This window comes from Tympanuchus pallidicinctus, unplaced genomic scaffold, assembly GCF_026119805.1.
Source record: "Tympanuchus pallidicinctus isolate F22 unplaced genomic scaffold, pur_lepc_1.0 scaffold13, whole genome shotgun sequence".
NCBI lineage: Eukaryota > Metazoa > Chordata > Aves > Galliformes > Phasianidae > Tympanuchus > Tympanuchus pallidicinctus.
The window spans coordinates 18,705,837-18,731,912 of NW_026294648.1; the positions used below are offsets into that span (position 1 = coordinate 18,705,837).

At 54.1% G+C, this 26,076-nt stretch overlaps 1 protein-coding gene across 1 annotated transcript; it reads left to right on the forward strand.

The window, feature by feature from the left end:
• Positions 1–10,319: 10,319 nt before the first annotated feature.
• Positions 10,320–24,313, forward strand: EDA2R (ectodysplasin A2 receptor). The gene is made up of 9 exons (XM_052673531.1): positions 10,320–10,468; positions 14,307–14,415; positions 15,066–15,244; positions 16,045–16,130; positions 16,398–16,562; positions 17,050–17,196; positions 17,559–18,064; positions 18,588–18,636; positions 19,031–24,313. The coding sequence occupies exons 2-9, from the start codon at positions 14,329–14,331 to the stop codon at positions 19,324–19,326; spliced, it is 1,515 nt and encodes a 504-aa protein (XP_052529491.1). The 5' UTR covers positions 10,320–10,468; positions 14,307–14,328; the 3' UTR covers positions 19,327–24,313.
• The last annotated feature ends 1,763 nt before the right edge of the window (positions 24,314–26,076 follow it).

The window sequence follows — 26,076 nt, forward strand, 5'->3', positions numbered from 1 at the left end:
GTGCTTCGTGCTTTGGTGTATTTTTTCCTCTGACTGTTGCCAGTAATGTCTATGGATTGGAAGGGATAAGAGAAAGAAAAAAAAAAACAAAAACAACGAATAGGAAAAGTCAAGTCTAGGTGATGTTTTGTATCCATCATAGTTACTTCTACACAATAGAGCAAAGAAAAATCTAGCTTGGTCCTCTACGGAAAGGAGCATTGCTTACACTTAACAGAGATTCTGCTGCCACATGAAAGTGGAACTTTGGCCTATTCTTTATACTGATTTAGACGGCCAGACATTACAAGCAGTTTCTTATTTTGAAAACAATTGCACTTTTTCTTTTTTTTTTTTTTTTTTTTTTTTTTTTTTTTTCCAGAGAAAATAATAGGAGCAAAAAGGAGCTTGGAACACAAATGCAGGCACAGCTGACAGCGCCACATCAATGTGTGTGCATTGTCAGTATATCTGCTGAGGAAATGGAGAAGGAAAAGAGGTGCAGCTGGAGGCACACAGCAGTGTTTGTCTTCAGAGGGATCATCATAAACACAGGTGACATTTTCTAACTGGCCAAGCGAATGCAGTCAGAAATCAGTGTTACTTTCCTTGTCTAACTGCTGCTGTAGTGCAGATGCTGCTATTGCCAGGATAAATCGGCAGAAGGGCTCAGGGCACAGGCACAGGCCTCCCCTGCTGCTCTGCTGCCGCGCACGGCTGACAGTCACCCTTCCGGAGGGCGACGCTCCCTTTCTCTTGTTGCGCTGGCTCAGCACAGCGCTCTGCTCCTTGCTGCCTGCAGAGGGCTGTGCTGGCAGCGCCTCACCGCCGGGTGGGACACGCGGTGGGCATGAGGTGCAGCCTGGCAATGCCCTTGGTGTGCAGAGGTGCTTTGCAGAAGGCAGGGAGCTTTTCGTTATGCAACAACGTATTTGCAACAATGACAAAGTTGTTTTTCCTATGAGAAAATCAGTAGCGGAATGGGGAGGTGGAAGAAAGAGTGCCATTTAAAATGGCATTAGGAGACAATCATTCTTTGTATTTTATGTTGGCAGCTGGAGAATTGCTGTGATAAATTCCACAAGGGGATGGAGATTATTACTGGTTGTACAAGCACAGTGATTTGTTTCCTCTTCCATTTAATAGATTATACTCTGCTTTCCACACATTTCCTGGTGTGATGGGCAGGATGGAGTGGAAATGTTGTAGGATACCAACACTTACGAGCTTCCAGGAAAAAAAAAATTGTTCCTGATTCATAATTGCATGTATTATTTTTACCACTTTGCAGTGAGACAGAAGATGACTTTAAACACAGAAGTTATTATTTGTGTTTTCAAAACAAAAATGCAAAGAGGCACGTACACCATTTGAGTACACAGCAGGTCCCTGCCACTTGGTCCTACAGGTCAAACCATGCTGGGAAGCCTCGAGCTGAAGTTGAGCTGTGCTCAGAGGACTGCAGCAGCTGCTGGAGATGCCCACTGCCTCTGAACTGCCCATGCACTTTGTGGCCCCACCGCCCATCTGCTTCCAGCAGGCAGAAAAGTGAGCCATGTCTCTAAGCCAGGAGGGAGAGTTCCCCATCAGGAGAGCAAAGCTCCTTTTAGCTGTATTTATTGCCTCTCTTTAGGTTCACTTCAGAGCCAGGAACGTTGCATGTGAGTGAGCAGCTACAAAGGAGAGCTTCAATTAAGAACTGAACTCATAAATCCGTGGCAGTTTGTTTTCACCACAGCTGAAAGGCTCAAATGGTTTGATTTGATATTTGTCTCTAAAAGATTAACAGAGTCGAGGGCACAAATGACTGTAATGAATGACATGATGGATTCATCCATTGTTTTCACCTAGGGTCGGAGCTGAGCCAGCTGGCCAGGAAAGGACACCTTCTCTGTATGGTCAGCAATGAGCACACAGACCTGGCCCCACGGGCGCCATTCAATGCCCCTACATCTGCTCTGCACTGCACCCAGCTCAGCATTGCAGCGTGGCAGCTCCGTCCACCCTGCAGCACCAGCCAGCAAGCACAAGCACCATGGAGGCCTTCCTGGCAGCCGTCCTCCTGTCTGCACGCTGCATGCTCGTGCACAGAGCTCCTCCTCTCACCCCTCTGCTCCTCAGGTGTCTCCTGATGCAGCTCCCACCCAACCCCAGGTCCTTCCACCCTGTCTGTGGGGCTCTGCTTTGCTGTGTGCTGTCCCTGTGCTCTGGGGAATCTTTGATACCGTGGCTGTGCACGGATGTATTTCATCCTCTGGGGAAAAGAGAGAATGTGGGAAAGATGAAGTCTGCAGTTAAGTAAGCAAAAAAGGAGTTGAAGCAAAAAACCCCCAAATTCAAGCTAGAAAGAGGAGAGGCTGGAGGTGGAAGGGGAAGAAGATCATCCAGTTTGCATCCATCTCCCAAATGAAGAAGAGTGTAGGAAGGAACAAACTGCAAAAGAAATTGCCTAGATTCCTAAGCAGTGCTCCTGGGAGCATCGACAGCGTGGAGCAAGGAGAACTTCATCTGATTCACCCAGTGCTTACAGCTGCAAACATCCCATCCTCCAAAGCAGAGCTGTGCTCTGCATGCTGAGAGGAGACACAGCCCAGGCCCTCCTCAAACAGCATCCTGTCAGCATCCCAGCGCTGCAGCTGCGGCCCCACCAGTAGCAGACATCCTGGCAGGCAGTCTGCCCTTGTTTGTGGCCATTGTGTTGTGAAAATGACCTGGAATCCTCTTGTGGACACAGCTCCTGATTTATACTGCAGTAGGAAAGTCATCATCGCTGCCAGAAAAGACAAAAGACCATCAAACAATAGCCATGAATGAGGGCTATAAATGTGAGATGGGTGGTAGATAACTGCAGGTTCTTCCTCATGCAGACAATATCCAGCCTGGGAAGCAGGCCGTGTTGTTGCATGTTGGATGGGATATGGAAATTGAGTCCAGTCAATGAGAGGGTATCTGTGCTCATAACCATCCACCAGCTGCAGGCATCTTGCAGATCTTTATCTCAAGTCTGGGAACCTACCAGTGGTGTGCTAGTCCACAGCAAGGCAAGGATTGTCCCTCACTGTTCTCAAGGCTCTCCATCCACACCACCCCTCTGTGTGCTGCTGGTCTCATCGGGCCGCCACTGCCCACCACTCCAAAAAGGTTGCCAAAATCCTGGTACAGAGCTCAGACTGCTTTGAGTGCTGTGGCTGCTCCTTGGACACTGCTCTTTCCAATATTCATCTGTTAAATGCTGAAATGTTGCTTGTTTATCAGACGCAGTTATTGCCAGGTAGTTAAGAACAGTTGGTTCATATTAATGTCCACAAACTCACTTTAGACAGCGGGTTGCTACTGCCATTGCTGAGTTTCTGCTTAACTGTTTATTCTGGGCTGCCAGCTTTGGCATCTGATGTATGCGACAATAAACACATTTGAGGTTGGATTCTGTTCACCAGCAAATGGACGGCATGTTCCTGAAGTCAGCAGTTACACACATCCACACAGATGGAGTCAGATGTGCCCAGTGGCAAAGCGAAACCCTTCCCTGCAGAAAGCTTAAGCTCTTCTCTCTGCTGCGAGCAGACTGGAGGTGTCCCTGCCTACAGGGGCTGGGTTAAACAAAATGTTTGTGGATGGATTTGGGAGCAAACAGAGCGTTCAAGGAAGAGAATTCCATCAGAGCTTAACAGGTAAACGTGCTCTGCTTTCATCTCCTTCCCTCGTCCCCACACCTGGTTACAGAATCAGGGTGCTGTGCTAGATTGTGGCCCTGGAATCTCGTTCTGATATTCTCAGGTAATTGCCTTTCTGGACTCTTTCCCTCCATTATTAAACCAAATCCTTGTCTTTACCTGCAAAGTGTACATAATTCTGGTCACCTGCATGCAGTCCATTTTGTCACGCTCATGTCACCCTGTCCTCCTGTCCATGCCAGTGCTCTCTGCCTCACCCTGTGCTGCTCGGGTTTTCACACAGGCAGCCTCACGCAGTCCTTCCCAGAGCCCCAGTGCATGGCTAAGGCTCCCTGAGTGCCTGGGCCACCTTCACCTGGCCTGGGGGAGTCTTGAGCTATGATGGTGAGTCGCTGGGAGCCAACACTGCAGTACCCAGGTGTCCTTTTCAAACAAGAGAGCAACAACTGTCTTGTAGGCACGTCATTCCTACCTTTTCCAATACATAGTTCATTAGGATTTTGCAACAGTAATGTGCTTGCCTCCTGACACCATCATGGGACTTCCAGATGGATTATCAATGACTTTGGTCCTGCCAAAGAAAGCTGCTGAAGTACAGCCTCGTGTCCTCCAAATGCTGCAGGGAAAGTTGTGTGACCAAAATGCTGTCAGTTCTGGTTTTACTTTTAATAGTGCTGAAAGAACTGTTGGCCAGAAACGGATGCCATGAAAAACATTAGGAGTTATGCAGAGCTGTTTTCACTCTGCTAGTGAAGAAAAGAATTTTCCAGCCATATGCTCAAGGCTCTGAGTCCCATCAGATTTCCCTTAAAATGTTGGAAGGATGTGAAGCTGAGGAATGAGAAGCTGTGGTGCATTGCCCCAAACAGCCAGCGAGGGGCCAGCCGCCTTCGGGCTGATAAGCTCCCCATGTGGTCAGGGTCGTTCCTCCCTGCTGGAACACATCAGCCAGTCGATAGTCAGCTTTGCAGTTATTTCCTTCTGAAAAACGCACAAAGCATCCAGGCAGATGTTCCAATCCAGCTGCTGGTTATGGTTTTTCCCTCTGAAATTAGAAGGCATCATAGTTCTCATAGCTCCCATCGATCTGGGATGTGTCCTGGGGTGCTGACCTGAGCTGCACTGACTGGAGAAGCACCTTCACAAACAAACCAACCCCCAAAAAACAACGGAACCCGAACAAAAACAGCTACACAAACAAAGCAAAACAAACAGACGCAGAAACTGCCCGACCCTGCAGTAGTGTTTGCTGGGGGCAGCCGCGGCTCTGACTTCTGCCCTTCCCCTTTCTCTCAGTGCTCTGCGCCGCAGCGCTGTGCGCATCCCCACAGATCAGCTCTTCTTCCCCTGCTGGCAGTGCCCCACAGCACAGCCGCCCTCTGCTCCCTCTGCCTGCAGCTCACGCGGCTGCAGGCTCTGCTTTTCTGTCAGGTCAGACGACGGGCGGTGTGAGGGCGGCATCCCGAGAAGCAGCAAAGTCAGATGCCTGTTTCCACACGGCTCTGCCCGAATCAAATGCTCCTAATGAGAGAAATTTCTTCTTGCTTCCCAGTAGCCAATCATCCGTGAAAAGTAGATATTTGCTTTTCTTCCTCAATGTGAAAACAGTAAAATCAATATACAAACCAAAGTTCATTTTATTATGAGCCAGAACAAACGTGGCAGGCAGAAAACACAAGAACTGGTTGAAAGTGCAGTAAATTTTGCTCTGTCATTTCTTTTCAAGGCCTCCAGAATCCTCTCAATGTTGTGCCTATTTCCAGTGACCAGGCACTGCAGGTCCCCGTGATGCTCGCAATCAGCATAGCTCTGTGTGCACTGAAGTCCCCCTCACACACGTTCTCTGTCAGAATGCTGGCAGAATCCTTGAGAGCTGCATTACCCAGGGAGTCCTGAAGGAACTGAAGGCAGCTTTCAGGAACACGCGGGTGTCTCTGGGACACAGATCTGTGGACAAACACCACAATTCCTAATGGACACTGGCGGTGGGGAGCCAGAATGCTGTAGACAAACTCTTCCAAGATAGCTTCAGAAATGTCTGCCCTTCTTCTCAGCTCTCATTTCCAGGAAAAAGGATCTAACTGAATCATTCTCATCCCTTTTTGGACCGTGAACCAACATCAGCAGTGGCACGAGTTCATCGTGCTCAGGTTTCCAGCGTTCTGGTGCAGCACAGTGCAGCCCTGGTCCTGCAGGGCTGCACCCACAGCCCCCTCACACTGCAGCCGCTCTGTGCCACGCAGCTGCTTGTCGCACACGGTCAGATTTTCAGCTGCTGCAAATGCACGAATTAGCAAGGAAGGCTGGAGCTGCTGCACAGAGCTACGGCAGGCCGTGAGATGAACAGAGGCTGGGCGAGAGGAGCCAGGTGTGAACGAGCTGAGACGGTGGGCTGTTTGGAGATGGTCAATATATTGCACTTTGGAACGGGTGATTAGGATTCCCATGAGAAACAGACTGAGCTGTGGAAGTGCTGAGGGCCTCTATTTCTGTGCTTTTAAATCAACACTTTTTTTTTTTTTTTTTTGCTGTCTTCTTTGTTCTGTTATTTCATCTTTGTCACCCGCAATGGGGCTATTGACACCGTTAGGGATTCCTCTTACAAGAATAGGAGAGCAAGAATGTAGATATGTGCAGGAGGGCTGCACATATCCAGCTCCCATGGAAGTGAAGAAGGGTTCCATACACAGACCAAGAGAACCTTGGAACAGCAGTTCCAGTTTCTGGGTTTCAATGTGTTTTTGTGTACCATTTCTTCTCAGAAAGATCTGTCACAGTCAGTAATTCAGCTCGTGCAGGGCTGCTCATTGACAGTGTTGTAAACAAAAGGAGCTCAAAACTTTCTGGTGCAAAAGAGGCTCTCAGGTTTGTGCTGGATGGCTGCTTACAAACAGCAGTGCATCAGGCACTCCTCTTTTTCCTTCTAGCATTTCTAGCCTTTGAGTCCCTCTGTTAACAACAGATGGGGTCCCAGGGAAGCCAGCATCTGCAGGTCTGTGTCCCATTGTCAGCTCTGCCCATCCCCGGCTGCCCCTTCTGCACACGAGGAGTTCATCTGCACAGCATTCCCCCATTATAGACAGGCTGCTCCACTTCATCGTGCAACCGCACGGACACACAGCCAGAGAGAAAGAGGTACGCAGAAACGGGAAGGGAAAGGGAAAGGAAGGGGAAATAAAAGGCAAAGCGAAATTCAACCCGAGCCCGTGGCCGCGCGGCCGCCCTCAGCCAGGCCGGGAAAGGAGCGCGGCCTCCCGGCGCGGCGCTGCGGGTCGGGGCTCCTCCAGAAGGCGGTGAGCGCCCTCTGCTGGCAGCGCGGCTCTCTGCAGCCCGCAGCGGCGTCGGAGCTGCGCCTTCCTTCGGCAGAAAGTCCCGACTGTCGGAGCCCTGCCGAGAACTGAGATAAAAGCTGATCCGACCGCCCCGAGGTGCTTGCGGGCACCTCTGTCCTGCCAGTGCCTGCCTGTGAGCGTGCACCCTCGCACCTTCCAGAGTGCACGGCCGTGATTCAGCCTCACGGGATGCAATGAAAAAACTCACACGTAGAAGGTTACGGCAGGCTGACAGCAGGAGAGGCTGTGCGGTTCCTCTGAGAGCAGCCCAGATGGATCTGGGGGCACAGCTCTCTCTTGGGGTGCCGCAGGCTCTCGGGCAGCCGATCTCGGCTATTGTAGAGTCCTGCAGGCTGTGCCCCCTGCCCTGTTGCAAGCAGGGTCTGCAGCCACCGCATGCCGGGCAGCGGCTGAGAGGGATGCCTGTGAGCAGCGGAAGCCTCTCCTGTCTGGAGAAAGCATACTCTGCCTCCTGACCTGAGCCTGCAGCAGCACAAGTCAGCATCCTAGAGACACCAGATGCCTTCTGAACACCTTCACAAATGTGTCAGCAGCACATCCTGACAGGCACAGGAGAGTCACAGCATGCATGAGGTGACCATATGGAAAACCCAATTCATTTAGTGGCCATGGAGAAAAGAAACCATTCTCACTGAGTGAGGCAGAGAGACTCAGCAAACGTGGTGTGACCAGGCAGGAGAGTGAGCCGTGCCTCATTGTCCTGAGCTCTGTAAGTGGGGAGGACACCAAATCAAAGGATGTGTAATTCACAAATTGTAGAATTGTTTGAGTTGAAAAGGTTAAATGCTGTCTAGCCCAACTGTCCTGCAATGAACAGGGACACCCACAGCTACATCAGGCGCCAAGAGCCCCACACAGCTGGACTGTGGGCGCCTCCAAGGACGGGGCTTTCATTGCCTCTCTGGGCAACCTGTGCCAATGCTTCACCATCTTTATTGTAAAAAAATTCTTCCTTAATTCTTCCTTCAATTTAAATTAACTCAAAACTCCACTGCTCAGCTATAGCTTAGGCAATTACAAGATATTTTTGATAGAAATTAGTAGTTCTCATGCCAAAGCAGCTTCTCTCACCAGGTAAGCAACAAAGGTGCTCTGAAAAGGTGGCCTTGACCATGGAACTGGAACTAACACTGGAGAAACGTCAGCCTGATGGGGAGGAGACTTCAGCTGAACAACGGTGAGTTCCTCTGAGCACGGGGCATTTCCCTCACAGCACCTCCTCCAGTCTCACGTGGGCTCCAGGTGCATCAGAGTGCGTGCAAACAGGGGAATTCTGCACTGCTCCCATCGCATTTCATGACCCGGATAAAAGACAGTTTTCTGATGTTTGAGGCAGGGATGGGCAGAGTGCGGGTCTGACATGCAGGGAATGTGGGAGGCGTCCCGCTGGCCGTACCGCTGCGATCGGTTCACTGCTCCACACGCCAAGTGCGCGACCAGCCCATCTCAGCGGGGAGCCTCTGCGTCTGCGTGCAGGCTGGCGGTTATGTTTGGGCCTGGAGCAGGGGGCCCTCTAGCGTTGTGAATCCTCCAGCGTGCCAGAAGAGCTTGTAAAACAGATCCCCCTCTTCAGAATTCCTGCTCCTGGTAACTTCTAATACCGTACTGCTGTTCTTTATGCTTTGCACTCATAACTTATGAAGGCGATGTGACCCTGAGCGAATCATAAGGTAATTACGGCCATGACACAAAATGCTTCAAGACGTTTCTGTTAGATGATGCAAAAGCCCGAAAGGCCTCTGCCTGCCCACCCCCGCAGCGTGTGGGGTGCCCTACACCCAGCCCAGCCAACCCGAACAGCAGACACCCGGACAGTGCTGTGCTCTGGGGACAGCCTTGCCGCCGCTGAACGCTGTGTGGGGCCGAGCTGCCCCCGGGGCACCGCCACCGCTCTGAGTCTTCGGAGACACGTGGGACAGCCCCAGCGCCCGCATGAAGTGCCCCCAGCCCTCCCCCAGCACTGCACCCTCCCAGCAGCAGCACCACCACAAACCCCACAATACATGGGGACACTGACTGCCAGGGGTACTCTGTTCCCATTGCCCACCCCTGTTCTGTGCTGGATTCACGCCACCCTTGTTCTGTGCTGGATGCACTATCTGTAGATCCTTCATTTTGAGTCAGTCTGCAGAAAATAATGCCACAGATGACTTCTGCTGATGGCTTTTCTGAGTGAAACAACTTCTATCAGCTTCCCAAAGTGCTGGAGCTGATGTTAATTTGCTGGACAGTCCCAAAAGCCACAGCGCTGCTTGTGGAACAAGGAGCAGCACTGCTGGTTGCATCAGGCGCAGTGCCCCACGCAGAAGGTGATGTCACCCCCGGCCCCTGCAGAACGATCTGGGTGAGCTGTCTTCCCCCACAGAGATTGCATCACTGAGCGGCCCAAGCCGCGAGCAGTCAGATTCAGCAGCAGGGCAGCTTGGCTGATCTCATACCAAATCTGTTCGGTTATCCCAACCTGACCGTCTGCCTTCTCCACCGCACAGTGGCAGTGGGGAGTTTCTGGGACCTACCCTAAGCGTTTGCTGGAGAGGGAATGCCTGAACTTCAGAGAAGAGAGAGAAACAGGAAGAATGCCTCCAAAATACTAGGTTTAAACCTAATATTGTTCAAACACACATCCTTGCGCAGAACCATCGCCAAAAGCTGCTACCCGGGCCCCTCCATGAGCAGCAGTAATGCCGTCTGCCCTCGGCCGTCCGAATCTAGGGACGACGGTGTGGTTCTGCAGCGAGTTCGGCAGATCAGGGCTTCACAGCCGAGGATGTCGGAGGCAGAGGGTACAGAACGCACAGCGCCAATGTCAGCGCTGCCGGGAGAATAAACTGAATAAACTGCCCCCGCACGAGGCTGAGGGGTTCTGCGGCTCCACGGGGAGACGCCGTGATGGAGTGAGAACACGGCACGCCGCCGCGGTGCTTCCAGACAGCAGCCCCGGGCCGCCCCAGGCAGTCGGACCGCGAATCACGCTCGGTGCGCCGGCGGGGGCTCCACGAAAAGCGGCCCCAGCAGAGCAGTCACAGAGCCCCGAGCGCCCCGCAAAACGCCGCACGGACCGGCCGAGTCCTGTCGGGTCCCGCACCCGCCCACAGCGGAGCCCGCAAGGCGGACACGAACGGACCCGCCTCCCCGCAACCCCGCTGCCCGCGGCGCCGCCTGCCCTGCTAGGGCGGTGCGGGCCGCGGGCGGTGCCGTGCACGGGCCGCGGATTTACATAGCACCGCCACATTCCCGCAGCGGCCGCCAATGGGAGGCGGCGGGGCGGGGCGGGGCGGGCGCTCTGCGGTGCCCGGGGCGTTCTTCGCTTTGCTCCACGCGGCGCGGAGAGTTCTGCCCACGGAGCGCGCGGAGTTCGGCGCGTCCTGCCCGGCGCGTCCTGCCCGCAGCTCCGCCAGCGGAGGCTGCACCGCACCGCACGCCCTGCCCGCCTCTGCCCGCCTCTGCCCGCACCGGACACAGGTGAGGCGCGGGCTCCACGCGCTCTCCCTCCCACCCGCGGCGGTTCTCATCGTCCCACGGTGCCGTTGCCGCCGGTGTCGGCGCCGCGCGGGCGCCGCTGCGGACACGAGAGCGAACGGCGGGAGCTGCGGGCGGATCGCGCCGCCGCGTGGGAGGGAGCGAGAGCGAAGTGAGAGCGGTGGCCCCGCGCGTGGGCCGCAGCCGGCTCCGTTAAGTTCCGAGCGCGGGGTGACCGTGCGGGAGGACGGAGGTCGGAGCCGAGGGTGCGGCCGCCGCTGCGAGCCGGCAGTGCCGCCGCGGGCCGGGAGCCCTTCGCCGAGACGTGCCCGGGCATATCCCGGCGCGCTGCCGCCTTCCTGCGGCGGGGGGCGCCGGCGGGGACCGAGCTTTGTGTGCCGCGGCCGGATCGGGGTCGGGCGGCGGCGGTGCGCGTGGGCCGGGGGCGCGCCGGGGCTCGGCCTGACCGCAGCGGGGGAGGAGGGGAGCAGCGCCGCGAGTGGGTGTGAGTGACGGTGTGATGGTGTGACGGTGTGATGGTATGACGGTGTGATGGTATGACGGTGTGATGGTATGACGGTGTGATGGTATGACGGTGTGACACGTCGCTGCAAGCAGCGTTTCCCGTTCTGGCCCCGCTGGATAGTTTGAGCCCGAACTTCGCCGTCCCGGCCCCGGAAGCCCCGGCTGTGTGCGCAGGAGCGCCGTTCTCTCCTTCTCGCCTCACCCCCGCTCGAGGCTCGCTGCAGTGGGGCACAGAGCAGCGCAGGTGCCGCGTCACCTCGTGCCGGTGCAGTGAATGGGCGCTGAGCATCCCTAAGGGCGCAGTGAAGCTGTACTGAGTGAGCGCTGATGGCAAACCGTCCTGTTCGTAAATGTAATTCTAATTGCACGATAGTTGTTCCTTCCTGGTATTAATGATCGTGAGTGATTCTGACTGAACCCGTCCATCAGTTTCATCCCCCAAATGGTCCCTCAGCCCCGGTGCCCCACGGGGCAGAGCCGCTGCTGCGGACTCAGGGACACATCCAAAGGGATCCGAGTACGGACAGCAGGGGAGGAGGCAGGGGCTGGGCACGGCCACGTGCACCGCGTGCAGTCCTATTTTCCGGGTAACATTTCTCTTTTCCCTTCCTTTTCATCTGCAGTTGTTATTTAGGGCTTTTGTTCTCTCCGGTTCTACTTTTCAGTCTGTTCCTGCGTCCCATCTGAGGCTGTGTTGGTGGCAGCCCAGCGCTGCTGCTCCCTCAGTCTGTTCAGAGCCCGGCCCTGGGCTGCCAATGGTTGCTTTGAGGACGTTTTTGTACCAATTCATTCATTTCCTCCTCCTTTTTGTTCTCTGCCAGAATCCACTTGTTGGACACAAAATAAATGTCTAAATATAGTTCCCAAACAGTTTAGTTGTCTTCAAAACTATATTTTCACAAGGAAAGGCAGATCAAAACTGTTGCAGAGGCAATTGGGCAGCAGCGTGCTGTCACTGTGCTGCAGCACTTTGGATCTCACATAGTGAAACTCATTCCCTGCCATTCATAGTTTTGCAGTCTGAGCAGCAGCAGGTGGCAAAGTTGGAAGGTTTTGCACACCTTAAGACATAGGCAGTATGTTCTGCTTCCCGTTCCTGCTGATGTTCCTCTGGCAGTCACCTGGAGGGTCCGTGTGGCTTTCAGGGAAGCAGGAGGGCTTTGTCATTTGTTTTTATTTATTCACTGCTGATGAGTAAATTGTCACAGTTATTAATTAGACTATCAGAAATTACGAGGGCAGCATTATGAGGTTTTGAAAGTATGCTTCATTTCCAAATCAAATGTCTTGATTCTGGTATTGTTAAAATAGAATAGATCCCACAGCTCTGAATTTGATGCCAGGTACTGACAAAAGATTCCGTCCCACTCACCAGTACACTGCCCGAGCAGCAGCAGCGCGCTCTGTGCTGGCAGCTGTGGGGTGGCTGTGGGCACAGTGCACCATGCTGTCCCAAGGCACGTGTGCCCACACTGCTGTGGGATTCCTTCTGCCTCTGTAACTTTCTCTGTCGGGGAAATTGTTCTAAGCTGAGTCTCTCTGCAGGAGATAGGCTGCAAGGGGTGCATCTATGTCTGCAAACCCTTCGCAAGTGGAGAAGCATATGTAAATATATGAAAGGAAGAGTCTGTGCCAGCACAGGCTGTAGTTGCCAGAGAGTTCCTCCAAGAAAGATCCCTTTTCCATGCATGTCCCTTCCTTGTACTACCACTGTGCTTCAGACGGCTGGCGGCAGGCAGCCCGGAGTCCCGCCTTCCTCTGCGTGGGCGCCGAAGCTCCTGCAGGACACACGCAGCTCTGAGCCCCGAGCTGGGCGCCTGCTCCTCGTCCTCCATGCAGCACATGGCTAGTCCTAACTCGGAACCTGAGTGCTCGTCCCTGACATTGGCACAGAGGTTCCTCTTCGCCACCTTCTGAGATGATGACGAATTTCCTTTATTTATTCTATAACGTCAGTAACCTTTATGCTATTAATAGGCTGTGATCGTGCCCCTCCCGAGATGCTTGCCAGATAAATTTAGCTCCCTTAGCTCCTCATCGCCCCATGTCTTCACATCCAATCCTCGCCGGCTCTCGCTGCCTCTCCTTGCAGCAAACGAGACGCTGCCGTGCGCGTGAGCAGCAGCGAGCGGTGACTCACCTTCTAAGCTTGTCCGGGGGAGACTTCATCCCTAATGAATCCCGATCGTTCCGACCCGGAGCGCGGCCAGCTGTGCGTGCAGGGGCAGCAGAGGGGGTCGGACCAGGAGCGGAGCGCCCGGAGCCGCGTGCTGCAGATCCGGTGTCCGTGCTGCCAGCAGTGCGGGGGGCGGGGGCTGCATGGGAGGCCGTGGCCGAGCCGTCCCCTTCCCGGGAGCTTTGCGGGGACCACCTCGGCCGAGCGCTGCCCTGGGGCTGTGAGGCAGTGCCAGGCTTCCCGGGTGCTCTTAAAAAGGGCATTCCCAGTGCTTCCTGCTCCTCTCCTGGCTGCCTTGGAGAGGAGCTGAATGAAGAGTGCGGAGGGATGGATTTTATTCTGTTTCATTATGTTGTGAACACACCTAGAATATGCAGAAGAGCACAGGCAGCCCTGAAGCTGTGAGCGAGTTGGTCTGTTTCATAGCTTCAGGTTTTGTTGCTTGTTCTCAGTGACACTCCAATCCCAAGTGCTCCCACAGGCCGTACTCACTGAAGATAGAAATCCTGGCTCTGCTGAGGCTGGGGCAGCTCTGCTGTTGTTTTCAGCTGAGCCATGAATCCCCACAGAAAGGCTCTGGCTGTATTTTGCCAGGAGATGGGTGCAGTTCTGCCAGCCCTCCAATGCTGCTGTGAGCGAGTCCATTCCACAGTGAAACTTCTGCAGTGCAGGAGACAAGCAGCACTCGGGCATCCCCTGTCTGGGATCTTGTCAGAGCTCAGCTGCCACCTCCCTGAGCTGGGGCTTCTCTCTGTCTAACGGTCTGGGATGTCCCAGGATCCAGCTGGTGTAGCAGAATACTCTGACTGACTGCCAGACTGGCTTCAGTGGTCACTGTGTCCGGCTTCATATTGGAGATGACATTTTTTCTTCCGCTGTGAGTAACGCAATGTGGCAGCAAAAGCACAGCTCCTCTACAGCCTTTCCCAGAAAGCCTCTTCTCTGCTTCCTGAGCTCTCAGTGCAGACTGCTGCGTGGGTGAGATCAGGCAGCCTCACTGCTGCCAAAGTGACATTCTTGGTGCATAAGAAGTGCAGGCTGTCTGCTGGCCGGTGTAGAAGCTTTTGCCCAGAAAAGGGCACACTACTCTACCAGAGTGTTGGGACTTGTGTGAACTCTGCTTTCCCTTCCTCTCTTCAGGTACCAACACCTCCCAGACAAGATGGGCTGCCAGGAGACCGAGTACCTGGACGAGCACGGGAAGTGTGTGCCGTGCAGGAGCTGCATGCCTGGGCAGGAGCTCTCCAAGGTAAATGGCCTTTGAAGAACCAGGAATCACCCAGCACCAAAGTTTTCGCAGTGCAGGGTGGATTCTTTGCTAATTCTTGTTAAGGGGACGATCTTCGATTTCTGTCTGTTGGGAGGAGCTGACACTCGATAGGAAGGGAAGGTGAAGGGTTTCACTCACCTTGGATGGAAGGGCAAGAAGGTGGAAGCAAAAACTGGGGTGGATTCCATGCTGCTGTTGTATTTGTCCTCGTTCCTTTTTGCCAAAGAAAATCTGTTTCCTTCCAGTCAGTGGCCCCATGTACGGCTGCCTTTCTGTAGCTCTTCCCAGAAAGCTGCTCTCTCTTTCCTGAGCTCTCTGCACAAGCCAGGCTGTAGGCTGGTGGGCACGGTGAGGCACTGCTGCATGGGCCCAGCTGTGGCACCAGGCTGTGTCCTGACTCCAACAGTCCCTCTGGGTCAGCTCTGCAGGGTGTTCCTGCCCTCTGGCATATGCTGCAGGGACCAAGGCTGCCCGTGAGCCGCTGCCATCAAAGCACGGCCTCCCCACAAGACCAGGTGTGAGGCTGCCTGCTCTCGGCTTTCTCTAGAGAAGAGGTGCTGTGCTCTCAGTATCACTTTGGGTCCTGAAGCATCTCCTCACTGCCATAAACCAAACCTTGTGTCTTGCAGGACTGTGGCGATGGCGTGGGGGGGGATGCGCAGTGCGTTGCTTGCCCTCCCAGGAAGTTTAAGGACAGCTGGGGCCATCATGGCTGTAAGCCCTGCCTGTCCTGCGCCCTCATCAACCGCATCCAGAAGTCCAACTGCACGGCGACAGCCAACGCGGTGTGCGGGGAGTGCCTGCCAGGGTGAGCGGGGCCGGGCTGGGTTCAGTGCTGGTGGCACCAAGGGGAGCATGCAGGCAGGGGTTGGCTGGGGGTCTTTGTTGGAGGGCATTTCTCTTGCGGTGCCCTCTGCGATGAGCCCTGGTGGTCCTGAGCGGCGTCTCTTTGAGGACACAGCAATCAGAGCTACCAGAAGGGAGCTGGGAGCTCCCAGCAGAGCAAAGCACTGGAAGGCTTCAGTCTGAGCTGTGGGCAGCAGGGTGGCCGGGCCCCAGGGGACGAGTGGCTGCAGACCACTGCAATTAGCGGCCTCCAAAGAAGAGGGTGGGAACCACACCCTGAGCGCAGCATAGGAGGACATTGTGGTTTCTGTGGCTGTTGACCTCAGCTGATTTTTTTAAGGAGTTTGTGAAGCCAGGACTGCTCTGTACAGACTGCCCATGAAGGACCAAAGAGCTGCAGATGGTTTGCTCGTGAGCAGTGCGTTTTGTAACAGAGGAATGTCAGAGCTCAGGATTTTGAGTTTCTTCCCAGATGGAGTTGCTGGCTGAAGTTTTTTCTGTGGTTTCGTGGAGCCATTAATCACCACCGCCTCTGTTAGCGAGACCCAGGGAGGGGGAGGTAGGCCGTCTCCGGATGATGTCACTCCTTGGCAAAACAGCTACAGAAGTGAAGAGTAGCTCTGAGCGCTGCTTAGCTGGCGTCTGAGGGAGTCGTGGTGCCTGGAGCCATCCCGGCATGCTGCAGCATGAAGGAGCTCTCGGCCGCTGCCTGCAGCAGGGCCGGCTCTGACCCTGCTGACAACCCGCTCTGCTCTCTCACAGGTTTTACCGCAAGGCACGGCTCAGTGGGCAGCTGGACTGGGAGTGCATCCCCTGTACCAAGCAGACACCCTCCTCCGAGCCCCAGTGTAGGTGGCACGGCCCTGTGAGTGCGGGAGGTGGGAGGACAGGGCAGGAAGCCACACAAAGCTGGCATGAGCATGTCAGAGCTGCTCAGGTGTGCTCCTGCACCATTGTAGAGATGTTGTTTGCTCTCTGCAACACTGAGCCCGTGTCCCACATGGACGTGCTGGAAGAAGTGTGTTCACTACATGTGAAGGGGGATGGGGCAGGGAGGGTGGTCTGAAGCATTGTACCCTCTGGTCAGGCTGTAAAGCTCAGACTGCTGTGTGCAGGTCGGTCCAGAACAAACCTGGTGAAAGTGGCAGTCCCCACCGTGCCGCCACAGGACACAGCCCTGCTTGCTCTGACCAGCAGTGCCCTGGTCATCATCGTGCTGGTGCTTCTGGCCCTCTCCATCATTTACTGCAAGCGGTTCTGGAAGAGCCAGTGCCAGCGAGGTGAGTCTGTGCATGCCACGCATGTCTCCCTTCTGCCTTTATTGTTTGCACACGTTCCAGGCCCCTTCCTTGCTGGGTAGGGCATTGCCTCGAGCCTTGAAAGTCAACCAAACATTCCTCTGTTCACAGAGAATAAATACCTCATCCTGCTTCTTAGGAGGTTTCTCTTTTGCTTTCTTGTGTCTGCACAAGGATACTGAGGAGCCTCCCTGGCCCCTGTACCATAAGCAGCAGTAGAATGTAATTTCACTGTCAAAGTTGGCATTCTCTCTTGCTGTGGTGTCTCAAGGGCAGGTGGATGCTGAGTGGTTCTTGCAGGATGAGGGCTGGGAGGCACTGAGGTGGGAGGGAGTGCTGCATGGCCCCACACGGGGGTGTCGGAGCGGCCAGGTGTTGGAGGTCCTCTCAGGCTGACATTCCCTGCAGCTGAGGGCATGCTGGGGCCACAAGCCAAGCCCTTGCTCACTGTTTCTTCTCTATGTCCAAGTCTTCCTGCGGACGCAGAACTTCTCAGGCCAGCGCGCGATGTTCCCCACCTCAGCAGTGCCCGGCAGGTTTCTATGTGAGGAGCAGATGTCCGGTCCCTGCTGCCTGGGCATGAAGAACCTCAGCCCCTGCTACAGGCAGACAGAAGGTACCATGGCTCTGTGTGCTCTGAGGGAAGGGTGGACGTGCAGGGCTCCCAGTCTCACTGTCTTAAGAAGTGCTGAGACTTTGTGAAGGAGCAATTTGTGAAGGAGCAAAGAGCTGGATAGTTTGGTGCTTCTCTTAAAAACCACATACAAGTTTTGTACCAGGCGCACTCAAATTGGGCTGCAGCTGCTCCCAGCCTCTGCCCAGCTGTGTCCTTGCTGTCATAGGGGTGGCACAGACAGGACGGAGCTTTGCAGAGGGGCTTTTGAGCCTCTCTGTGCCGGGCAAAGGACTGAGGGTGCGGTTGGGAGGTGGGATGGGCAGGGCTGGGTTGTACTGAGCTGCAGTCTTTTCCAATTCCAGGCCCAGTAGAAGCGGTTCAGTTCATTTCAGAGGGAGAAGCCATCGGTCTCCAGCTGCCACCTGCCCAGCCTGAGCTGGAGCTGCCACCGGCCGTGGCGGGCAGCCCTGTGCCCAAGGGCCAGCTGGCCAGGAGCGGCCTGGAGAGCCAGCCGCTGATGCGGGGCTGTGCTGAGCGCCGGGCCACCGCCATGGCCACCTCCGACCTCAGGTCGGGCCCAGCAGAAGCCCTGGCCCCGCTCTCCTCCTGCGCCTCTGAGATGCAGCACAAGTGGCCGCACACCCCGGTGGAGTGCACCGAACTCGACCTGCAGAAATTCTCCTCCCAGATGGAGTTTGTGGGCAGTGAGCGGTCGGAGCAGGCGGGGAGCCGGGCAGCCCCCAAGGAGAGCGACAGCGCGGCACTGGAGGCCGGCAGCGGGCTCAGCATGGGCCCGGTGAGGGACGTGTCCACTGCCATGCAGAGCCCTGCCATGCAGAGCCCTGCTGCCGAGAGCAGGGAGCGGCAGGTAAGTCAGCACCGTGAGCTGCCCTCACACAGCCTGTGCCTCGGGATGGAGGTTGGTGCTCAGGGAGCGTGGGTTCCTGGGAGCTGGGATCACTGCATCTGGGGTAACTGTGGTAACCACCACAGCCAATTTGCCAGCTGTTTCATGACTTGCTTGGAGCTGGTGAGGACACTGTCTGTGGGCCAGGCAGGAGCCCTGGAGCAGCTGGTTAGCTTGGTAACTCGCACAGGTTAGCTTGTGACGAATCCCATCATTAACATAACTGAAGTTCAGAAAATGTCTGCTTTAAAATAATATAAAAGCATTTATTGGCTGTTTACTAGCCTAGCTCCCAGACTGTGCTTGTGGAAGCAGTTTGCTGCTGGGGAGCCCAGGAACATCCCTCAGAGGCTGTTAGCTCACAGGGCAGCAGTGCTGGAAGGACAAGTGCCGATCCTTCAAACCTCCATGATGGGCCTTGGAGCAGTGATGGGCATCGCTGCTGCTGTCACTGTCCCTAACCTTGGAATCTTTATCTTGCCAGGTGAATGATGCCCAGAGCCTTGTGACTCAGATCAGCAGTACAATGAAGGGTAAGTGGCTTCCAGACTCATCTTTGTTCACTATATATTGAGGTAGCAGACAGATTTCACAAAGGAGCTCCTCCAAAAGCCCATCCTGGCTGCATGGAGGTGCCACTCACCACAGAAGTTTGGCTACCTTTCATAACCTTTAGTTTCCAGGGCAGATTTTCTGTAGTACTGCCTGAAGTGGCTTGAGGGTGGGTTGTCACTGTTACCAGCCTCTCCAGGACTGACCCAGCTCTGTGCTGTTGTGCTCTGAAAGCAGTGTTGGAGGAGAAACCTGCTATGGCAGGTAGATGTTCTACCTGTTCATCAGGGATGGGGCTTGAATCTGGCTACTGTTGATTTTTCACCCAAGCTGGACGCGCTTTCTAACCCCACTTTGCTGTATTGCCATCCCCAGGTCTCCCTGTTGCAGATCTGCCCCATTCCTTGGTACAGTCACTCGCTTTCTTGTTAGACCCTTCCTTGAACGGCGTGAAGAACTTCAGCCACGTGGCTCTGGAGCTGGGAGTCATGCCTCAGTTGCTGGGTCGGATTTCTGGATTTGAGCAGCTCGTCGCTCACCTCACCTACTCGGGAGACACCGTCACCATCCCTCGGCTGGCCCAGGCTCTGCAGCGGCTGCAGCGCTTCGACGCCCTGCTTCTGCTGTGCGACCACTTTGCTCTCAGCCAGATCCAGGGCCGCCAGTGCTAGGAGAAGTCAGGGAAGGGACAGAGGAAACTGCAAGCACTGTGTGTACTGGTACGGGAGAGGATCTGGTAGCCCTGTGGTCACGTCATCTCTCTAATGTGCATGTGGGAAGTATATGGAGATGGTCTTTGCATTGTGGAATAGAAGCATGCAAGGAGGAGCATCCTTCCTAGGTGAAGAGCAGAGGAGCTGTGGAGGTGACAGCACTGCATTCTCACAGCTCTCACTCCTGGGGAGGTTGTGCTCAGCTCCTGCAATTCTTTTTTCTTCAGCTGTACTTACTCCCATGTCCAGCAGCATAGCAATGTCACAGTTGCTGTGCCTGTTGGTGGGTAGTAAGCCCAGTTCTTTGCAAGCTGTTGGCTTTGGGATCATTTCTGTGAGGTCCTTGGTCATGGCAGATTGCCTTCCCAGCTCCTTCATCTGCCTGAGCAACAAGCCATAGGGGTCTCTGGAGGCCTCGGGGTGTCTTCCACACCAACAGTGCTGATGTTTGCTGGCTTCTCCTCAGTTGTGTACTGCTCACTGACAGGGCCAACAATCACTTCTCTCCCATTCCAGTTTTTCAGAACTTTTTCCTTTGGCCCCTACTTTGTTTTTCTGGATTCCTGTTCCTACTTTGAGTTGAATCTCTGTTCTCTGTATTTTGCTCTCTGTGCACTGGAGATGCAGATCCTGGAGGAGGACCTGCATGACCATCACTGTGTGGCTGGGAGTCACGCAGTCATTCTCAGTGGCACTGCAGCATTTGGCGTGTTTAAATTCATTTCCTTTACTTGAAGAGGTACGGTTTTCTTAAAGGAGTACAGTTTTCTTAAAGTACCGGAATACTTTGATGTGGGTTTGTGTTGGATGCAGCGCTGTGCTGCTCCCTGCCTAGGGCAGTGTGTTTGCTCCCCAGTCTGCTGGTGACCACCTGTGCTGTGCACTGCATCCACCTGCTGCCCACTCGGTGTGGCTCCAGCATTGCTGTGCGGTGCAGTGGAGTGCCAGAGGCCGGGACCCTTCACTGCCTTCTGCAGCACCGCAAGGTGCAGCTGGTGCTCGGCTGCTGCCAGGCACGTTGGGCTGGCTGGAGGCCGAAGCTCGTGACCTGGACTGCAGTGTGGGGAGTGCTGGAGTCCCTGTGCAAATCACAGCAGAGCAGGCTTGTTTTAAGTTGGTGGGGGTTTTTTGGTGTTTTTTTTTTTTTCTGAGTTAATTTTCTCATTTCTGGAAGTAGCTGTTAGGAGGGAACACCCTTCCACATTTAATTTGCTCCTGATGGATTTGTCAGGGCTTGCAGCCATTTGCCTGTGTGAGACTCCCTTTGAGTTTAGGCGCAGTGCTATGGGGCAGCTTGCAGGGCTGGTGGCTGCCCCCGTGCTCTGTACTGCCCGCATCAGGGGCTTCCAGGGAGTTTGTGTCCCACAGCGGAGTGACTTTCAGCAGGACGCCGTGCCCTGCCTCAGGCAGCAGTGCCCACACAAGTCCGTCGCTCCAGGATTTTTGTGGAGGGCAAATCCCAGCACAGCAGGTGGGGAGCGGCCCTGCGGGGGAGGGCGGAATGCAGGGCCCCGTCAGCTGGGGGAGATGCCCGGCACGCGCCCGGCCCCGCCGTGGCGGGGATGCCTGTCCCAGCAGGGATGCCTGCACCGCTGAGGTCACGGCGCAGCAGCTGAGCGGTGCTGGTGGGACCTCACCTCCCTGGCTGTGCTGTCTGAGCCGTCGCTCAGCTTCTCTGAGCTGAGATCTTTGTGCCGTGCCCGGCTCCAGTAGGTGCTACGACGCCAGGCTGGGAGCTGGTTGCCGCGTGGTGGGCAGGAGGTGTGAGCCCAGAGTGCACTGCCAATTGCACCAGGACGATGTGGTGCTGAGCTGTCTGCTCTGCCCAAGTGTGCATGTGTGTGTCTTGGTGCCTGCACCTTGTGAGCTTGGATCTTGAGCATCTCAGTGCTTTGACCAAACCGTGCTGTGAGTTGATAAACCCAGGGATTTGGGCAGCAAGGTGACCTTGAAGCGCTGATGGGAGGCCTTATGCTGGTGCTCACTGAGCCAGGACAGCACCCAATCCTGCTGGAGATCAGTGGGAAGTGCCTTTAGATCAGGGTTTCTCCAGTGATATACCGGGGAAAATGAGCCTGTCTTGTTTCTCCCCTCTTTCTACACCATTTTGTGCCTGCTGAGTCCATTTCCTTGCCTGACTTTCTCCCCTTGTCCTGATCTTGCTGCTTGTACCCATGGGTTCTGGTGGACATCTCGGGCCATTTCTGTCCTTCCTGGTGCTGCTGTCTCCTCGCAGCTGCTGCTCACAGCCAGATGGCTGTTGGTCTGAGTGCCTGTGCCCCTGGGCCTATGGGACAAGCTTGCTGCATGCCATGTACCTGTTGAAGGCTGCAGCTGGCTCTGAGCGCTGCGTCCCCCCCCTCTGGCTGGCTGTGCTGTCCCTGGCCGCTCCAGCGGTGCGGTGGCTGCCAGCAAGTGGCACTGTTCCACTGCCGGGGCATCCCCAGGCTCTGCTTCTTATCTGACCACGGTGCTTGGAAAAAGTGCACGACTTTCTGGGAACACAGCCCTCCCTCAGTTCTGCCCAACAGCAGTATTAATAGATGTTCTGGTTTGTTTTTTTCCTCCTTTTCTCTTGTTAAAGGCTGTTAAGATTTGAACGTGCTCAGGATGTGGTCAGATAACAGGAGGCATGGGCAGCTCTACTGGATGTACCATTTTGTCTCCCGCTGTTTATATCTTCCAGAGCTGTGGTCGTTTCATTGTTCTTTCTTTGTGAGAACCAGAGATGTCAGTCAGACCTGGCACCCTTTTTGACTGAGGCTAACCAGGCTCTGGGGATGTGCTTGTTCTGTTACAGAGCCATCAGGGAAAGTGTTTCTGGTGCAAACACAGTGCAGGGACCCGGGGCTAAACTTTTTTTCTTCATCCGAGGTTCATCTACAGCAAGGATGGAGTATTGGATTAATTGCTTAACAGGATCAAATATTTAGTCTCTGTGGACGCACTTCACAGCGATGAGGTCACCTGTTTGAGCAGGAGCGATCACGCGGCTGAGATATCAGCTGTGGCTCTGGAGGTGAAGCCGGGCTGGTGCCTCACACTGTGCCTCAGGAGCTCCTTTCTCTGCCCGCTGGTGGGGACCAGGCTGTGGCTGCTGCACTGCAGCACTGCCGTGAATTAGGAACAGAGCAGTTAATGAGAGCACAGCAGTGCGTGCTGCAGAGCCTCACAGGGACAGTGGCTTCTGTCCCTCATGCCCTCCTTGGGCATTTCTGCTGACGTAGGTGGGCTCTGGACAGAAAAAGATTTGTTTGTTTTTTCCTTCTTCAAAGAAATCAGCCCCATTCTCATGATAGTTTTTAAGGGGAACTTTGATATTTAGCTGCGTGATGCCTGAGCAGTATTGCTCACGTTCAGAACCTACCTCTGCCGCGGTGCTGAGGAGGCGGCACGCAGGGCCGGTCGCCGCATTTTAGCTGTTCTAACTTTATAGCTGTTCACTGTGCTCGCTGCCCCGGGCCAGCTGGGGCCCACTCAGAGCTGCTGTCACTGTGAGCCGCCGCGGGCGGTGCTCCATGTCTGCCGCAGTGCTCTGCCATAGGGCTGCCCATGGCCGCCATCAGCCTGCGCTGGCAGCGGGCTCACATCAGCCGCAGTCACGCAGGCACGTTGTCAGAGCCTGCAGGGCTGCTCCTCACTGCCCGGCTGAAGCCCTCAGAAGAGGGGGACCACAGGAGCCCAAAGATGGGGCCATGAGTCTGCAGCTTGGACGCGGGCAGATGGCAGCCATTGCTGGGCAGGTGGGCGAGCGTGGATTTCATTAGCTGGGAACCCATAGGCTTGATACTTGACTTCTGATTTTTCTCCTTAATAGTATTTTCAGCACAACAATTGGAATGTAAGGGAAACAAGTTCCCATAGCGCTGGATCTTGCGTTTCAACTTCAGGAAGCTGCTGGTGCCAAGCTGGCACGGCTCAATGAAAGTTGAAAGAAATAAAATAATTCAGCATCTGTGCAAACTTTAGTTGGAACTGAACAATGGAAACACTCTTGGGCAGTGGATTTCTGCAACAAGCAATTGTTCTGACACCAGGCTTGTCTGGAAGTCTGATCTACAGGAAGAATTTACACGATGGGTTTCAGTCCAGTGCTGTTCAGAAAGCTCCTAAGCACACTTAAAAAATAGGCATGTACATAAATCCTATTAAAGTGAACAAGTAATTAGTGCATCCTTGGGTGCTATTCCTGAGCAGGGTGCGTATCAGAATTGTACCTTCACTGTGCTGTCCCGTGAGCAGGCAGCGCTGCAGAAATCTGTTTGATCAGCATGGGCACACTTTCAGAAGTCTGCAAGTGCTAAGGAGAGATGCACCATGGTTTGTTTAGATGACTTAACATTGCAGATTCTGGTGCTTTTCTGAAAATAAATAATGTTCTATAGCCATGGTTTACCTCTAGGAATACTTGTTAATTTTTATGGGAGGTGTTTTTTCGGTTGTGAATGGGTTATTTATATTTTTGTAAATCCTACGTCATTAGCATTATAGTTCTGAAGCTTAGTTGTTTCCATTGTTGGCTTTTTGGGGGATGTTGTCTGTATTCAAATGAAACAGCAGCTGCAGCTCTTAAGTTTTTGTTAAATACGGGGTGTTTGTTCCCCACATTCCACCCAGACGCGGTGCTGTGTACGTGTAGTTAAATAAATCCCAGAAGTGGAGGTGCTCGGTGAGTTTTCATTGAGCTGTGCAGGGCTGGGTGAGGTGCTGTGCGGGGCTCGTGTGTCCCCAGGCGTGGGGATGGGAGGGCAGCAAACAGCCCCCAAATGCTGCCCAAAGAGCTGCGCTCTGCAGCTTCGCTGAGGAGCGGTTGTTCTTCCAGCTCCATAATTACAGCCCTCATTAAGTCTGTTCATGCCCCTGCACTTGGTCTGCTCTTTAAAATAATTACTAGAATGAAGGATATGGTTTTCTGTTTTAATTAAAGCTATTATACTTGCCCAAACTCTCTCATGCTTCATAGGTTCTTGTATGAATGTAGCTTGCTCGTGGCATAAGGAACACCCGCCCGGTCCAGCGTGCCTCACTGACTGCATCTGCACCAGCAAAGCAGTGCAGGAGGCACCAGGAATGAACACGGGCACAGTAGGAGGACAGCCTGCAGTTGCCTTGCTGGAGCACGTGCCATGTGGCAGAAGCAGGCAAGGAGCAACCTGGCACCAAAGCCCTGGGGAGTGCCCAGCAAGGCAGCGAAGCCACCCATAGTGTGCAGAGCAGGAGCTCTGCCAGGGTTTAACGTGGCACAGCTGCTCATTAGCACACAATGATGCCTGATTACGTGCAATTATGTGACGGTTACAAAAACTGCTCATAAATGATCAGAGTGCATTTCCCAAGCCCCTCTACTTCTGCCATCAGCGTGTCTGATTGTATTCCCTATTGTCCAATGCCCTCTGTGCCATGTGGGCTGCGGTTCAGGGCAATGCCACCCCTGAGCATTAAGCCAGGCTGGGAGTGGCCCTGCGCAGCCCCGTGGTTCCGGGAGGTGGCTGTGGCCATGGCTTCAACACCTGCTTTGCAGCAAGTAATGCTGCAGCACCCAACAAGGCAGCCACAGCAGGGGAGAGGAGCACTCAGAGAGAGAAGCTGAACAGAAGGCTGGTCATCAAATCTCAGTTTGTGTTTTTGAAAGATGGCCACAGCCCTGTCTGCCAGGCCTTCCCATCTCCTTCGCAGAGCTGAGAGAAGTCAGTTACATTTTGGTTGCTGAAAACGAAGACTTAAATCCATAAGAGCTGAATTTCCAGGCCCAAGGTGCCTTTCCTTCTCTCCCTCCACACAGATGACTTTTTATTGTTCATTCACACCGTTTTCCATTTTCCATTCTCCAGTTTTCCCATGTGTGTGCTGTTCTCGCATTACTTCTTCCCTGCAGGACACAGAGGCAACTACACATGAGTGAAAACGTGTCTTATAGCATATTATTGAATTACTGACTGTTGCCAGGAGGCAGAAGTTGACTGGGGAATGTGGGCAGGCTGTGGCAGCAGGCACACCAATGGCTGCTGGAAGGGCTGGGATGATGCGTTTATCACCGGTGCTCAGAGTCTCTTCTTCCCTTTTTTGCCTTTGTCCATTTCTCCATCTGCACCATGAATCACATCATAAATAAATAAACTGCCCTCAAATTAGAAATGAATCCCCAAAAGGTAGCCAGCAATGTAGAGTGCAAAAGTTTTATTTGAGAATTCTATTTGAAGGTACAGTCCTTCAGCTCCCTGCCAGAAATATTGCACGTGGGCAGCAGGCATGCAATGAACATTGCCCATCTCAGAGTGCAAGGAGGGGGAACGTGATGGTGTCTGAGGGGTTTGGCTGCTGGGGACCAAAAGACTCAGTGTTCATTAGCAACTCGCTCTCATCTATAGCTGAGATGTCTGAACAACCAATCAGTATTCATGTTTGTTAGCCAGCACCATTCAACCAAAGGACGAATGTAGTATTTCCACATTACTCCCTATAAGCTGTGAAAGACAGAAGAATATTACATTTCAGTATGTAAAAGACAATTTAACGCCATTCAGCAAGATGGTTTTTAATACAACATAAGGCAGTGTTACTTTCAAATTGACTTTAACTGTGGGTTTGCTATATTAACCCTTGAGCTTCAGAAGAAGAATAACCTGCAGCCTGCAGCAGAAATCTGCACATGACAGGCTGCTTTATGTGCTGTGCAGCCCCTAAGGAGAGGCAGAGCAACAGCAGCTG

Coding starts and splice junctions, on each gene's coding strand:
- EDA2R (XM_052673531.1), top strand. CDS start 14,329: ATGGGCTGCCAGGAGACCGAGTACCTGGACGAGCACGGGAAGTGTGTG. Junction 14,416..15,065: donor CTGGGCAGGAGCTCTCCAAG/GTAAATGGCCTT, acceptor TGTGTCTTGCAG/GACTGTGGCGATGGCGTGGG. Junction 15,245..16,044: donor TGCGGGGAGTGCCTGCCAGG/GTGAGCGGGGCC, acceptor GCTCTCTCACAG/GTTTTACCGCAAGGCACGGC.